This window comes from Oncorhynchus clarkii, chromosome 20, assembly GCF_045791955.1.
Source record: "Oncorhynchus clarkii lewisi isolate Uvic-CL-2024 chromosome 20, UVic_Ocla_1.0, whole genome shotgun sequence".
In the NCBI taxonomy this organism is placed as follows: Eukaryota; Metazoa; Chordata; class Actinopteri; order Salmoniformes; family Salmonidae; genus Oncorhynchus; species Oncorhynchus clarkii.
Window position 1 is genome coordinate 27,386,192 of NC_092166.1, and position 17,455 is coordinate 27,403,646.

The 17,455-nt window shown below is 46.2% G+C and overlaps 1 protein-coding gene across 1 annotated transcript in view; it reads left to right on the plus strand.

Annotated features, from left to right (window-relative positions):
* Positions 1-17,455, plus strand: part of LOC139376148 (PH domain leucine-rich repeat-containing protein phosphatase 1-like) — a 75,880-nt gene that overhangs the window by 41,455 nt on the left and 16,970 nt on the right. The window contains exons 2-5 of the mRNA XM_071118391.1: positions 6,611-6,807; positions 8,070-8,195; positions 10,488-10,636; positions 16,910-17,056. Coding sequence (XP_070974492.1) covers positions 6,611-6,807; positions 8,070-8,195; positions 10,488-10,636; positions 16,910-17,056 — 619 coding nt within the window. The remainder of the gene's footprint in view (positions 1-6,610; positions 6,808-8,069; positions 8,196-10,487; positions 10,637-16,909; positions 17,057-17,455) is intronic.

Genomic DNA, 17,455 nt, shown 5'->3' on the forward strand with positions numbered 1-17,455 from the left:
CCCATACATTAGTCTCATCTGTGCCAGTCCACAGCACCATAGCATGTATTGCATGTACCTCATTCCCACCCAGTGTGTGATGTTGGTCCGAGCCCTGAGGTACGGCGAGCCCAGACCCAGTGTGTCATGTTGGTCAGAGCCCTGAGGTACGGCAAGCCCAGACCCAGTGTGTCATGTTGGTCAGAGCCCTGAGGTACGGCGAGCCCAGACCCACTGTGTAATGTTGATCAGAGCCCTGAGGTACGGCGAGCCCAGACCCAGTGTGTCATGTTGGTCAGAGCCCTGAGGTACAGCGAGCCCAGACCCACTGTGTAATGTTGGTCAGAGCCCTGAGGTACGGCGAGCCCAGACCCAGTATGTCATGTTGGTCAGAGCCCTGAGGTACGGCGTGCCCAGACCCAGTGTGTCATGTTGGTCAGAGCCCTGAGGTACGGCGAGCCCAGTCCCAGTGTGTAATGTTGGTCAGAGCCCTGAGGTACGGCGAGCCCAGACCCAGTGTGTAATGTTGGTCAGAGCCCTGAGGTACGGCGTGCCCAGACCCAGTGGTAGAAGTGTATGTGTGTTGCAGTGTCTTGTTTCATTAGGGGGGGGTCAGCCTGATTACACGTGTGTAGCGAGGAGGAGAGGTGGTTCTGCAAGTGGTCTGGTTATCACATGGGGGAGGGCCTTACACTCTGTTAAAGATGGAATCCACAGTAGGGGAAACGGTACCACTGTCCGCCCCACCGCAGTCAGTTCCTCTCTGCGTGGGTGTGTGTTGGCAGGGAGAGGGGAAACCGTGGCCTTTCCTGATCTTAGGGAAGGAAGACATCTTGATAAACCGCTAGGTAGTGAACACCCTAAAGTAAACACACGCCACTCCCTACTCACACACATATATATTTTTAATACTTTATTTGAATCCACCAATCAAATTTACAAAAAAAGGTCCCATTCTCCATAGCACTCAAAGGTAAAGAAAGCACCTCATTCTCCAAACACACACACACACACACACAACTAGCCAAGACCATAGTTTCCTTTTGACCCGAACCCTATCCCCTACATTGCTTCCATCCTCAACCTTTAAATTGAAGACTCCTGGCCTGGGACAACAAATAGAGTCCTTGTTCCGATGACTCAGTTGGTTGGCTGGAGCCTGGTTCTTGCCCCACCAGGGTTGTGGGTTTGATTCCAGCATGAGACTAAAAGTGACCACTACATAACCATATTATCATTGTGATGTCAAGAGGTTGTATAGATCCAATGTAAACAGTGGGAGCCCCACCCACCCAGTGGGAGCCCCACCCACCCACTCTTCCCCTTCAATTGAACTAACCTAGACAGCGTAGTGGTCTGGTCTACACACAGGCAGATCCACTGTGTCCATGTGACTGGGTGGGGAGAGAGAGTTACTGTAGCCGCCAGGACAAATCAACACCCGGGCAGACAGATGCTGTTTTAGGCCCACTGTTATCATTAGGGCTTCCTACTGCCCCACTCCATATTGTTCCCCTTTTAAAACGTTTGTTCCTGCTTTGGTCCATCCTCATCCAGGTGAACAATAAAGCCCAAATCACATATGGAGGAGGTTTATCACTGTCACTGAATCAGAGTGTGTGCATCTGTGCATGCGTGTGGAGGGTGTGTGTTTGTGTGTTTGTGTGTGTGTGTGTGTGTGTGATTGTGCACACACACACAAAGTGTTCCAACAAAGCCCTAGATATTTTGAGATTGCCAGTGTGACTTATTGAGGCTAAAAGCTGGTGAATAATTTGTTCAAACAATTTCTCATCCGACTCGCAAACTCAATTCTGAAAATGAACTGAGTTGTACTGTAGAGGTCTGAGCTCTATGGTGGCATCTCACTTCTGACCATGTGGTAAGGTGCCGCATTGCACATGCTCAGTATTTGACCAGTCCATTTGCAAAGTCGGTTATTGATTTGATTTCGGGCGTGAAAATGAGGCCAAAGGTCACTGCACTGTGATGATACAGCGGGGAAAAGTGCTGATCACAGTAGCTCATATTAAAATGTAGCCCTTTGCCCCGGGCTCGGAGTCTGTTCTACAGAACATGAGCACTTCCTCAGTGAATTTATTCTTCAACCCTCGTCTCTGACAGTATCAAGCCGACTTCACAGTATCTTGAGCTACAAAGACACGAGCACAATCACTGCTCCAGTTGCTTTAGGGCCAGACTGAAAGCGCCAGGTACATATTGTGTGGAAGGAGGGTGTACATGTAGTCCTGAACAATGTTCCCTCTAAGCTGTGCCGAGCAGTAGCCCGAGACGGCCGTGCAGGAAATATCAGCCCACAGAGAAAAGCAGGAGATTGATCGTCACTTAACTTTCTTGAGCAGTGGTCACCAACCGGTCGATCGCGAACGCCTGGTCGATCTCCAAGCATTCCTAGTCGATCGGTAAACATTTCTGTAAAAGAACAACAACAACAATAAAGCCTTGTGCCTGTGTTGGTCTCGGGCTGTTGGCGATAGGTGCACCCGACTCAGCTGCCCTGCGCACTAGGTAGGCAAACTGTTGCCATTTTTAACCATAGCATGTGTCTAAAGATACAAACTCTGACTTCCAGTAGGCCCTGAGAGCAAATCAAGTGCACTATAGGCCTAACGCTGGCCAATCGGATGGCTCAAACGATCGTGTCTGCAGTAACGTAGCAGCTATTAAAGAAAGCCTCAGCAAAGTTGATACTGTGAGATTTCTAAACGTTTAAAAATCATGACGAGAGAGAGAGACTGTCAATGAATACAGCAAAGAGATGAGTTCATGTTTTTAAGTTCACACTCAGCACTGTCAACACTTTGTATTCAACACTTTTATAAGCCATGAAATGTGCGTTCTTCCTATTTCCACTCAGCGCTACAACAAGCAGTGCAGCAGTAATGAATGAGTAGGAAAGTGTATCTACAGGCTTGCGTTGTTATTATTAGCGGCTTGGGTCTTTTTTAATTTCAAGGGATATTTCACTTTCTCTGGTCAGAGGAGTAACAACATGAATTTGTGCATGAGGCAGAAATAATGCAGTGCGACTCGAGTTTCGCCATCAGCTGGAAGACTGTCCCTTTTTGGTCAGTGTCAGTGGACGAAAGGGAGAGCGGAGGGATGTTGAGAGGTGGACCTTCAGTCTGCTGCTCTCTCCATCTGCTGAGACTGACCATCAGATGCAGGCATCATCAGCACAGTAAACAATAAATAAAAAGCACATTGTTTAAATATATGCTCAATCATTACCGGTGTGATCATGTAGCCTTCCTCATAAAAAAAAAAAATATATATATATATATATATATATATATATTCCAAACAACAATGCATTCATTGGCAGGGCAATTCAAGCAAAGCCAATTTGCGGTGATAATGTATTGGGCCTATAGCTTACTGCACAAACCTCATTGCGACAGTACTGTTTTTAATTGGTTAATGTTGCATAGGCTTATGTTTTTTAAAGTCATGTAAAAATAAAAATACAAAAATAAAAATTCTGAGCGGTAGATATCGGCTTGCATTTTGACTCAATGTGATCTTGACTAAGAAAAGGTTGGTGACCACTGTTCTACAGTTTTCCCTGTTAACAATATCAACATTTCCCTTCACTGTGGCAATTGGGATTGAATCAGCGCAATATTAGCCACTTTCAATGCAACATACCGAAACAAAACGAACTATGCAAGAGATTTTGTTGCTGCTGCCAAGTGCATTGACACACGCATTGACACACACTACTCAGCCGTACTTTACACATACCGGTGTGACATAACCAATCAGAGCTGCAGTAGGCCTATATGCAAATAGACCATTGGCATATATGGATCTGTGCCATTTACTTTGAACTGGACTGTGTTTACAGCATGAGCGGTCGTGAGTAGATGCGCTTGTTTTGAGATCAAAGTGAGAGCTGTGTGTAGCCACGTGTAAACATTTTAATATCCTTTGCTAGTTAGTGAATTAATAGCCCAGTTATAGATCATTTGTATTCAGCAATAGGGGAGTGATTGCTTCCTACAAGAGCACAAAACGTGTACATTTCTAGACATCTTTGAAAAGAGAGTCAATTAAAGATGTTTTTTTTTTTTTACTTAAAGGGGCAGTGTTGTATTTTGAGACAGGCTTGAATAAGCTAAGTAGCCAATAGGCAGAGTGTAGCATAATTTCTGATTCTCTGTAATAAGGGTATGGGAAGTGGTTTCTTACGTCAAACAACAACAACATTTTCAGTCACCTTATCTGAAGGACAAGTGGCTAAACAGGTTCATGTCAAGCCATGCATTTTTTTCCCAAAAGTCTCATGGAATGTAGGCCTACATTGAACTTTGCGCTCAGTAGACCTGAAATTTGCTCAGTGGCGATAATCTTTTGAGGGTACATCAGTCCTGACCTGGGCTTGAACCTGGGACCTTGCAACTGTCAACCCTACACCTTAGCCATTACGCCAAGAGATCCGAACCTCTTGAGGAGGTCTCTAGGTTGTAAGCTCCCTACAATAGAGTAGGTAGCTTGTGTGTAGTGTTCTCCAGTTGTGGGAGTTTTAAAGCGATGCTAAAAGTGTTAGCCCTGGGCCATGTGTCATACAGCATTCTCTCGTGTTAGTCTAACAGTCAGCATGTAAGGGACCTGTGTTCAATTATTCAAAGCTGTAAGAGCTTGTCCTGGTACTTAGTACTTACCCCATAGTACTACCCCACCAGCTCTCTCTCTATCCCTGTCTGGATTGAAGTGGCTGGGAGAGATGGAGGAGTGGTTTACAGTGGGTTACATAACTGAAGAAATAAGGTAAAGTGTCTTAATGTGGTGTTGGGCCGCCAGAACAGCTTCAATGCACCTTGGCACAGATTCTACAAGTGTCTGAAACTATCGCAGCGATGGACACCATTCTTCCACAAGAAATTCCATAATTTGGTGTTTTACTGATGGTGGTGGAAAACGCTGTCTCGGGCGCCACTCCAGAATCTCCCATCAGTGTTCAATTGGGTTGATATCTGGTGACTGAGACGTCCACGGCATATGGTTTACAGCGTTTTCTTGCTCATCAAACCATTCAGTGACCACTCGTACACCCTCTCCTATGAGAGCATAGCCATGGTAGCCAAAATAATGGCCTACCCTAGTACATGACCCTAAGCATGATGGGATGTCAATTGCTTAATTAACTCACGGGTAGTTAGAAACTCAATCATGTAGATCAAAAGTATGTGCCCAGTGGGTGAGATCTCTTCTAGCCAAGGTAGCAACTGGGTATTTTTATACATGACCCTAAGCATGATGAGATGTTAGTTGCACACAACTGTGTGGAAGCACCTGCTTTCAATATACTTTGCATTTAAAAAAAATGTTTAAATGATCCCTCATTTACTCAGTGTGGAGTGGATGGGAGAGATGTAGAGGGCAGGAGTGATTTACTGTCGTTTACAGTAACATGTGAGTCATTTTCTATGGCCTGGGGTCGTGTCCATTCCACATCTGTTCTACATCAGATGCTTTGGCGTAGCGCCTTGGCCTAGCACACATGGTGGAGACATGAATAATAAAAGACAAACAAGTGTCCAGGTAGGCAGAGATTCTGTTCATAGATAGATGGGTAGGAGGAGAACAGAGAGGCACATGCAAGTGGAGAAGAATGTGAGAGAGCGAGAGAGGTTGAGAGTTGGCAGGCCAGTTTGCAAGACGGAGAGCAGGTGGATGTTTTGGAGAGACAGAGAAGACAGATGGACAGAGAAGACAGATGGGCAGACTGATTGACAGAGCAACTTGATGAACAAGCCATTTGGCAGGGTAGCGGAGAGAACGAGGGAACACGTCACAGAGGAGAAGAACCGATGGGTGAAGGGAATAAAGACAGCTCAAAGAATGCCATAACAAAATAGTGTTGAATTAGTGGACAGCACCTGGCATCATCATCTATTATCTGACTATCACTGTTGTGTTTAATGCTATGCTAAAAGCTATTCAGCGCTGTGACTGTTTAGCGCTTATGCTAACACAGCATTGATTTCACTGGGTGCTGAGCGCTAGGCTGCTACGCTATTTAACTATTCATATCTCTCAGGGTTGACAATATACTGTATGTACAGTATGTAAATAAACACAATTATCATTATTATTTGCTTTATAGTCATACATAATTACTGTCACTTGATTAGCTTTGGGTTAATAGATGCAGGGCCAGTATACAGGTCTGTGTGCTACTGGCCCTGTGTTGAGTTAGCTGAATGCTAACAATGCTAATTCTCGCTCTCACTCCTCTGTGTGTTGAGTTAGCTGAATGCTAACTATGCTAACTCCCTATCCCTCTCCTCTGTGTGTTGAGTTAGCTGAATACCAACTATACTAACTCTCGCTCCCTCTCCTCTGTGTGTTGAGTTAGCTGAATGCTAACTCTCGCTCCGTCTCCTCTGTGTGTTGAGTTAGCTGGATGCTAACTATGCTAACTCTCGCTCCCTCTCCTCTGTGTGTTAAGTTAGCTGAATGCTAACTATGCTAACTCTCACTTCCTCTCCTCTGTGTGTTGAGTTAGCTGGATTCTAACTATGTTAACTGTATCCCCCTACCATTGTGTTATTAGCTGGATGCTAACTATGCTAACTCTCTCTCTCTCTCCTTGTGTGTGTTCCAGGAAAACCCCACAGCATCGAGAGCTCGGAACGCGTGCAACTGTCGGGGACGTATAATGTCCGCAAAGGGAAACTCCAGCTGCCAGTCAACCGCTGGACCAGACGCCAGGTGATCCTTTGTGGCACCTGCCTCATTGTCTCCTCCGTCAAAGACAGCCACACGGGCAAGATGCACATCCTGCCCCTCATCGGAGTAAAGGTACAGTAAGACACAGGACTGCTGTTACTGACACTACGGACAATGTTCTGTGACGGCTGGACCGGCAGCCATATTGAGAGCACCCACGCCAGGAAGAAAAATCACAAAGTTCATTCTAATTCTATGACACCAATGTGGCATCCACAAACCTTACTTTACTCGTACATCACCAGCTTTCCATTTCCATTTGTCTTCATTCTTGACTCCGTCTAATCAGTGTGTAATCATAGAGCTGAAATCAAATCAACAGTCTTTAATCAACTCTGTGACAGAGTCCTGGTGAAGGGCCAATAAGTCATCGTTGCAGATCCGTGTTTAATCTTCCAACATCCTTATTTTATATCTGCATTCTCCACATCAAGTACTCTATACCCTAAATGGATTGTTGGCCTTTATTCACTTTGTCCTCCAATTTAAAAGTCTTATCGTGGTTCTGCCTAGTTTAGGCTGGATCCTCACGAATACATTTTCTGGCTTGGGATTTCACATTCCAAAAAGGGAGTTAGGGAGAGAGCCTTTGTTTAATGACTGTTATCCCTTTATGGCTTTATGGCTGTGTATCTGCAGCAGGGAAGGGCAGACAGGCCCGTTGAATAAGCCATAAGGGCCCTCCTCAAAGGGTCTTTCTATCAGCCTGCCACATACTATATCTAGGCATATACAGGACTGTGACTCCCCATATCCCACCGCAACCACAGCTCAAATATCATGTCAAGACATGACCTCTAGATCTCTAGATTCCCATACATCTCCGCAGCGTGCGGTCACAACTGTATGACCGGAAATTGCAGCCTGGGGCTCTTTTAATATGAACATCTGAATCGTTCAGCTTGTGCTGATGACGTCACTAAATGGACCATGGCCTGTAACATGGAACACAGGGACTGTGTTGTGTACTGAAAAAGTCCCTGGATGGTTTATGTTTTTTCCTATAGGTATGTGTGTTTTCTGTATGCAATCAACATTTGTTCAGTCAATAGCCCTACAGGTTTGTTTATCTGGCTTGTCTGACTCCGAAGGCGTGTGTGTTGTTGTTGTCGTGTCTAACTGGCGATTTGTTTTCCGACAATGGTTATCTTGAATGTGTGACTTACCCTGGAGGTGTGAACGGAAGATGTGTGTTTGATAATGCAGTCTCTAGGCCTAACGTGTGTGTGTGTGTGTGTGTGTGTGTGTGTGTGTGTGTGTGTGTGTGTGTGTGTGTGTGTGTGTGTGTGTGTGTGTGTGTGTGTGTGTGTGTGTGTGTGTGTGTGTGTCTGTAGGTGGAGGAGGTGAAGAAGCATAGCCACTGCCTGGCGTTCAGCTCAGCAGGGCCCCAGAGCCAGACCTACTACGTCAGCTTTGACAGCTTCACAGAACACCTGCGCTGGCACCGACACGCAGCCAAGGTACATCAGTGTGTGTGTGTGCAGTGGAGTACAGTTTGGGGTGAAACAGTGGCTCTCACTCACTCACTCACTCACTCACACAAACGCTCACTCACTCACTCACTCACTCACTCACTCTCCTCTCTCTCATCCTAACTGAAGTAGGCCAAAGCCAGGAAACCAATTTTATAAATATTATCAGGGACGAGCGTGTCATGGAAGCCCAGGGGAACACTCAGAATAGAACCTACTGTAGGACTGTGAGGAGGAGTGGCATGAGCAGTAGTCAAGGACTGGAGAGTAGCTAGTTAACCGTGTTCAGTAAGGGAAGTATTGTAAAGGAGATTATAGTGGAACTGGAGAGTATAGTAGAGAGTATAATAAGGAGAAGGAGAGTAAAGTAGAGCAGTGTTCCCCATCTCCAGTGCTCGATTGTCCCCATCACCACACATTTTTATTGAGGATCCCCGGACAGACACACCTGATACAACTTGTCGACTAATCATCAAGCCCTCAATGAGTTGAATCAGGTGTGTTTCTCCGGGGCTACAAGGTGTGCTGTTGGGGGTACTTGAGGACTGGAGTTGGGAAACACTTTAGTAGAGGGTATAATAAGGAGAGTATAGTGGAACTGGAGAGCACAGTAAGGAGAGTATAGTAAGGAGAGTATAGTAAGGAGAGTATAGTGGAACTGGAGAGTCCAGTAGATAGTATAGTAGTAAGGAGAGTATAGTATGGATAGCATAGTGGAACCGGAGAGTATAGTAAGGAGAGTATAGTGGAACTGGAGAGTACAGTAGAGTAAAGTAATAAGGATAGTATAGTAAGGAGAGTATAGTAGTAAGGAGAATATAGTACGGATAGTATAGTGGAACTGGATAATATAGTAGTAAGGAGAGTACAGTAAGGAGAGTATAGTAAGGAGAGTATAGTGTAACTGGAGAGTACAGTAGAGAGTATAGTGGTAAGGAGATTATAGAGGTAAGGAGAGTATAGTAGTAAGGAACGTATAGTGCAACTGGAGAGTACAGTAGTAAGGAGAGTACAGTAAGGAGAGTATAGTGTAACTGGAGAGTACAGTAGAGAGTATAGTGATAAGAAGAGTATAGTGGTAAGGAGAGTATAGTAATAAGAAGAGTATAGTGGTAAGGAGAGTACAGTAGTAAGGAGAGTACAGTAGTAAGGAGAGTACAGTAGTAAGGAGAGTACAGTAGTAAGGATAGTATAGTAGTAAGGGGAGTATAGTAGTAAGGAGAGTATCGTGATAAGGAGAGTACAGTAGTAAGGAGAGTATAGTAATGATAGTATAGTAGTAAGGAGAGTATAGTAGTAAGTAGAGTATAGTAAGGAGAATATAGTAGTAAGGAGAATATAGTAAGGCGAGTATAGTAATAAGGAGAGTATAGTGGTAAGGAGAGTATAGTGGAACTGGACTAAGTGTTCAGTCATGCTGTGACATATAACAGTAAATATACAGTAGATATATAGAAGCTAAACAGTAGACATACAGCAGATATACAGTAGATATACGGGAGATATACAGTAGATATACGGGAGAAATACAGTAGATATACAGTAAATATACAGTAGATATATCGTAGATATACTGGAGATATACAGTAAATATACAGTAGATATACGGGAGAAATACAGTAGATATACAGGAAATATACAGTAGATATATGAGAGATATACGGGAGCTATACAGTAGATATACGGGAGATATACAGTAGATATACAGGAGATATACAGTAGATATACGGGAGATATACAATAGATATACGGGAGATATACAGTAGATATACGGGAGATATACAGTAGATATACGGGAGATATACAGTAGATATACGGGAGATATACAGTAGATATACAGGAGATATACGGTAGATATACGGTAGATATACAGTAGATATACGGGAGATATACGGTAGATATACAGTAGATATACAGGAGATATACAGTAGATATACAGTAGATATACAGTAGATATACAGTAGATATACAGTAGATTTACAGTAGATATACGGCAGATATACAGTAGATATACAGTAGATATACGGTAGATATACAGTAGATAACATGAGATGACCTGTTATGTCTTGTCCTGTCTCACTCACGGTTGACTTCCTGCCTTTCTAATCTTAAGACGCCTGACCTATCGATGACCTGTTAATAACCACCCTAGGTCACACACACACAATCCTCCCATAAATCCACAATCCACCCCCCAGTCACCAACACATCCCAGTGGAGTCGGGATAATTATGTTTGACACCAGGTTTCCCCTTTCTCTTCCCTCCCCCGGTTGGTCAGATGGTGTCCCAGAGGATCAACTCTGTGGACCTGTCCTGCTGCAGTCTGGAGCAGCTGCCTCCCAACCTCTTCTACAGCCAGGACCTCACCCATCTCAACCTCAAACACAACTTCCTCCCCACAGACCACCGTCTACACCACCTACAGAGGTAGGTGGTACGAACCAGGGGAATTGGACACACAGGGCTGGTATTATATGGGATGGGTTGGGTATCAGGAAGGGGTAGGGTGGGGCGGGCTTGACCTGGTTAAGTTGCTCTGCCTGGACAGATCTGAGCATGGCATGGTTTGGCTTGGTTGGCTTAGTAAAGAGTTGGACTGGGTCACAATTAGGGTAGGGCTGGACTGGGCAAGACTAGACTGAGCTGGCCTAGATTGGAGTGGACTTGGCAGAATAGTGCTGGGCTTAAGATGCATGAATGGGGTAGTGTCAGTTAGTGGGCAAGGCAGTGTCAGTGGCCTTTGGTTGGGCAGACTTGAGCTGCTTAGGACCAGGCCTAGCAGAGATGGGCAGGGTAAGGCTGGCTTGAGCTGAGATGATCAAACAGACTGAGTTGGGCAGGACCAGGACAGGGCCTAGTTGAGTTGACCTGGACAGTCGGAGTGGATGGAGTCTAGTAGGGTAGCCCAGACCTGTCTGCCTCTGCAGGGAGGCTTTTAATATGGCCTGGCTCCCTCACTCTCCCTCTCAGTACTGCTCAGTGGGCACCATCTGGCCCCAGATTAAACCACATAGCCAAGATGTACTGTACACTGTGTGTGTTTGTGTGTGTTTTTGTTTGTGTGTTTGTGTGTGTGTGTGTGTGAGCGCGCACGCCTGTCACAGCCTGTCTTAGAAATTCAGAAGATGATTTGTCATTTAACTGCACGTGCAAGTGTGTATGTATATTAGTGTCCTTGTAGTCTACGATGATAGAGAGCGAGGGCTAGAGTGGGGGATTGAATGTGTGCGTGCGAGCGAATATTGGGTTGTGTGTGTGACAGAGAGGCTGGTTGAAGGCAGAATTAGGGCATACAGAATCTTGATCACTGCAGATTAGAGCAGTGTGTGCATGTGCCCGTCTGATCCTGTCTGAATATGTGCCAGGACCCGTCAACATTATACGAGGCTTTGGCCTTTTCATATTCTATATCCTGGCTAATGCAGGGGATAATCTGAATTCAAAAGACGGACATGACCGATGAGAAGCTGCTAGTTTGGAGATAAAAGGATATGATGTGATATGGAGGGTTTAATTGCTACAGAGCATCCCTGCTGGGCATCAGACTCACACAATGTACTAATGAGTATGACCTACATTAGTAGGGTCACTCGTATTTAAAGTGTCATTGGCTGAGCGAGAGAGAGAGGGGAAGAGAGAGCGAGGGAGAGAGAGAGGGAAAGAGAGAGTGAGAGAGAGAGGGGAAGAGAGAGCGAGAGAGGGAAAGAGACAGGGGAAGAGAGAGAGAGAGAGGGGGGGGGAAAGAGAGTGAGAGAGAGAGAGGGGGAAAGAGACAGGTGAATGAAGAGAGAGAGAGAGGGAAAGAGACAGGTGAAGAGAGCGAGAGAGAGGGGGAAAGAGACCGGTGAAGAGAGAGCGAGAGAGAGACGGGAAGAGAGAGAGGGGGAAAGAGACAGTTGAAGAGAGAGAGAGGGGAAGAGAGAGAGAGACGGGAAGAGAGAGAGGGGGAAAGAGACAGGGGAAGAGAGAGAGAGAGAGGGGGAAGAGAGAGAGAGGGGGAAGAGAGAGAGAGGGGGGGAAGACAGTGAGAGAGAGAGAGAGAGAGAGGGGGAAAGAGACAGGGGAAGAGAGAGAGAGGGGGGGGGGACAGAGAGAGAGAGGGGAAGAGAGAGCGAGAGAGAGATGGGAAGAGAGAGCGAGAGAGAGAGAGGGGGAAAGAGAGAGAGAGAGAGAGAGGGGAAGAGAGAGCAAGAGAGAGGGGAAGAGAGAGAGAGGGAGGGGAAGAGAGCGAGAGAGAGACAGGGAAAGAGAGAGAGAGAGAGGGGAAGATAGAGAGAGGGGGAGATAGAGAGAAGGGGTAAAGAGGGGGGAAGAGAGAGCAAGAGAGAGAGAGAGAGGAAGAGAGAGCAAGAGAGAGAGAGAGAGGGGAAGAGAGAGGGGAAGAGAGAGAGAGAGGGGGAAAAAGAGAGCGAGCGAGAGATGGGAAGAGAGAGAGAGAGAGGGGAAGAGAGAGAGAGAGGGGGAAAGAGACAGGGGAAGAGAGAGCGGGGAAGAGAGAGCGAGAGAGAGAGAGGGGGAAAGCGAGAGAGAGGGGAAGAGAGAGAGGGGGAAGAGAGAGCGAGAGAGAGAAAGGGGAAAGAGAGAGAGAGGGGGAAAGAGAGAGAGGGGAAAGAGAGAGAGGGGGGGGAAGAGAGAGAGGGTGGAAAGAGAGCGAGAGAGAGAGAGGGAAAGAGACGGGTGAAGAGAGCGAGAGAGAGGGGGAAAGAGACAGGTGAAGAGAGAGAGAGGGGAAGAGAGAGCGAGAGAGAGATGGGAAGAGAGAGAGGGGGAAAGAGACAGGTGAAGAGAGAGAGAGACGGGAAGAGAGAGAGGGGGAAAGAGACAGGGGAAGAGAGAGAGAGGGGGGGGGGAAGACGGAGAGAGAGAGGGGGAGAGAGATGGGAAGAGAGAGAGAGAGAGAGGGGAAGAGAGAGAGAGAGAGGGGAAGAGAAAGCGAGAGAGAGGGGAAGAGAGAGCAAGAGAGAGGGGAAGAGAGAGAGAGGGAGGGTAAGAGAGCGAGAGAGAGAGGGGGAAAGAGAGAGAGAGAGGGGAAGATAGAGAGAGGGGGGAAAGAGGGGGGAAGAGAGAGAGAGAGAGAGGAAGAGAGAGCAAGAGAGAGAGAGAGAGGGGAAGAGAGAGAGAGGGGGAAAGAGAGAGCGAGGAGGGGGGAAGAGAGGGAGAGAGAGCAAGAGAGAGAGAGAGGGGGGAAGAGAGAGAGAGGGGGAAAGAGACAGGGGAAGAGAGAGAGAGAGCGGGGAAGACAGAGAGAGAGAGGGGAAGAGAGAGGGGGGAAGGAAGAGAGAGAGAGGGGGAAAGAGAGAGAGAGGGGAAGAGAGAGAGGGGGAAAGAGAGAGAGGGGGGAAAGAGAGAGAGAGGGAGAGGGGAAGAGAGAGAGATAGGGGAAGAGAGAGCGACAACATGGCCTAGTCTAGACTCCTCAGCTCTCACTGTGTCTGTGAGCATGTCACAATGTGTATTGGCTCAGGTTTGTGTGTGTGTTCAGACACACATTTTTCCTGAGAGAGAGAGAGTGTGTGTGAGGAGCAAGGTTTCCATCCAATTTGCGACAGATTTTCATGCAAATATTCAAAAAATCTGCATAAAAACAATATGTGCATTTTCCCACCAGAGATGTTTCCACCAAAGTGACTTGTTGTTGATTAAAGGCTGTGCGTGATGACGTAGTGGACATCAAAATAACTTTTGCAGTGAAATTCCCATGTATTGAATAAAAACTACAGGTTTCCATCGCATTTTCAACTCTACACATATATTCGTGAGGGGCTGACCTGTTGCATCCTCTACAACCACTGTGATTATTATTTGACCCTGCTGGTCATCTATGAACATTTGAACATCTTGAAGAACGATCTGGCCTTAATGGCCATGTACTCTTATAATCTCCACCCGGCACAGCCAGAAGAGGACTGGCCACCCCTCAGAGCCTAGTCCCTCTAGGTTTCTTCCTAGTTTCCTGCCTTTCCAGGGAGTTTTTCCTAGCCACCCCTCAGAGCCTGCTTCCTCTCTAGGTTCCTTCCTTTCCAGGGAGTTTTTCCTAGCCCCCGTGCTTCTACATCTGCATTGCTTGTGGTTGGTGTTTTAGGCTGGGTTTCTGTAGAAGCACTTTGTAACATCTGCTGAAAATACATTTGATTGATTGACTAACAAAAACATTTGCATTTATATAGTCAATGTCAGCTAGCTGAGCAGCTAACCGATCGCTGCAGCTGTACATAGCCCATCTGTAAATGCCCACCCAATCTAACTACCTCATCCCCATATTGTATTTATTTACTTTTCTGCATTTTTGCACACCAGTATTTCTGCTTGCACATCATCATCTGCTCATCTATCACTCCAGAGTTAACTTGCTAAATTGTTATTACTTCGCTACTATGGCCTATAAATTGCCTTACCTCCGTACTCCATTTGCACACACTGTATATAGACTTTCCATGTGTAACTCTGTGTTGTTGTCTGTGTCGCACTGCTTTGCTTTATCTTGGCCAGGTCTCGGTTGTAAATGAGAACTTGTTCTCATCTAGCTTACCTGGTTAAATAAAGGTGAAATAAATCAAATAAAATGTGCCACTCTGGTCTTGGCACGTACCTCTAGCCAACAGCTGGCAGATACAGTGTGGGTATAGCCTACCTGATGAGATTATTATGAACAAAATAGGAAGATTAGTTTTATTTGTCAAATGTCAGCCAAGCATCGATCATCATGTCACCAGAATTAGACCCTTGATGTTTATTGAAAGGAGCATCAAGCTCATCACCCTGTACTTTCACAATTTATAGAATCGGTAGCCTAATAAACGGCATTGCTTTCCCGCGTCGTAGTGGGAGGACCACACCACATATCGTTGCGTGACTCTTAAGTTTACTTCAATATGATTGCAATGATATCAGTATTTCCCCAAAATGGCGTTTCCACCACCATTTCTCGCATAATGAATTTTACCGACACAAAAAAATCCCACCTTGTCTAGCGTATTTTGTTTTGCCGACATTTTGAAAGTCTACGGGCAAACGTTCTGTTTCCATCAGGCCTGCTGTGACATTTCATATCCGACATGTACTTTACTCACATCAAAAGGTTGGATGGGAACCTGGTTTGTCTCCCGTTTTGTTTCCCTATAAACACTGGGTGTCCTTCACATCACGGCATCTGACTATTTAGTATTTTTCCAAGTGGTGTCCCTCCTCTCTTCCTCCCCCTCCCTACCTTCCTCTTACTTTTTCTTTTTCTCTCTCTCTCTCTCTCTCTCTCTCTCTCTCTCTCTCTCTCTCTCTCTCTCTCTCTCTCTCTCTCTCTCTCTCTCTCTCTCGTCCTTCATAACTTTTAGTCAGCATTGTAAATATGAAAATACACGGGGTCAAAGGTTTAAACATGTGCACGGAACCAGATCCAGCCCCTCCCTGTGCATGACCTTTGTAACAGAGCATTGCATTATGGGATTAGAGGAGGGGCTAGGTATCCTACACACCTGATTGCCCATATTTGATTGGCACATCACTCTCTAGAGCTAATCTGGCTAATCTAGGGGAGGGGGGGGGGGCAGATAGAGAGATGCAGCGAGATGGAGAGCGGGAGAGGAAGACAGAGGGGAGCAGAGAGGGAGGGGGTGTATGTGTGGTGTTAGTCAGCAGATTTGAGCAGGTGATCTACAGGAGCACAGGGTTGTCCTGGCCTCCTTGTCTCGTTCAGCTCCTACAGGAGGACGCCTCCCTCCCTACCTGAGCTGGAATTAAATGGCCTTGCAAATTAATAGCCCTGTCATCTAGCTTCCCTTTTTCTAATAACACATGATGAAGGGGCTAAACTGGCTGTGCGTGTGTGTGTGTGTGTGTGTGTGTGTGTGTGTGTGTGTGTGTGTGTGTGTGTGTGTGTGTGTGTGTGTGTGTGTGTGTGTGCGCGCCTGTGTGTGTACGTGTGATCGATTCAAAGCATTGCCAGACTAAAAGGCAGCAGAATTGTTTGTGAGGTTATCAGCTTTGATGCTAACATGGCAATCGGCCCAGGAGTGGTGGGGCCGTGTGCCCTCCCCTCTCTCTCCTGTCCCCTTTCCCCTGTAAGGGTGACTTGACTGAAGGTCACTGCTGAACCATAGGACACGAAGCCAAATGCCACGAGCCTCTGGTGTTGCTACTGACAACACACACTCTGCCTGTTTCCTCTACATGACAATGTATTTGTATTTTCATTTCGACTGTTGAGTCAGACCACTGACTTTGCTAACTCCACAATATCACAGATGTGTGATATTTAACATTTTACCACAGTATGACAGAGGAACGGAAAAGGTCAGAGAAAGTCCCATAGTCTTTTGACGCTTGTTTTAAACTTTGGGAGCATTCTAACAGAGTGCAGTTACTCTTATAACAGTGTGGTTACCTGGGCACAGCAGCACACTACTCTTGAACCAACAAACTACATAATACATATTATAAACTGGCTATATCAGACCGTATACCATGGGTATGACAAAACTTGTATTTTTGCTGCTCTAATTACTTTGGTAGCCAGTTTATAATAGCAATAAGGCTCCTCTGGGGTTTACCAACATACCACAGCGGCTAAGGGTATATTGCATGATGCCTAAGAACAGCCCTTAGTCATGGTATATTGACCATATACCACATCTCCTCGGGCCTTATTGCTTAAATATACTGCTCACAACCTCTCTCTCTTCTCCCTCTTCTCCCTCTCTCTGCCAGGTTCTCTCGTCTGCGTAGCCTCAACCTGTCTAATAACCAGCTGGGTCAGTTCCCCGTGGCCATCTGTGACATCCCCACCCTCACCGAGGTCAACCTCAGCTGTAACTATCTGACCAACGTGGGCCAAGCTGTGGGATCCATGACCAAGTAAGAACCAGGAAGTGTCTAGGGGTCAATGGCACCCTATCGAGGTCCACAGTATGAGTGATAACACCCATAAAACCTAGCGGTCACAACAGGGAAATGGTTCCAATCGTTTTTCCACCATTCATTGTTCCCATAAGGGGTAAGCCTACACGAAACACAGCCCTTATTTGAAGGGTTTCTAAAAATCCCCTATGACTGCTAGGTTTTATGGGTATTATGACACCACCACTGTAGGGCTCTAGTCCCTGTATCGTGTACTACTCCCCCCCCCCCCAGAGGCTCTGGTCAAAAGTAGTGCACGTCATAGGAAATAGGGTGCCATTTGGGATGCATGCGAGGGGTCAATGTGCGTATAGAGAGGGACAGAGAGGTCGAAGGTCGCTCTTAACCACAGTCCTA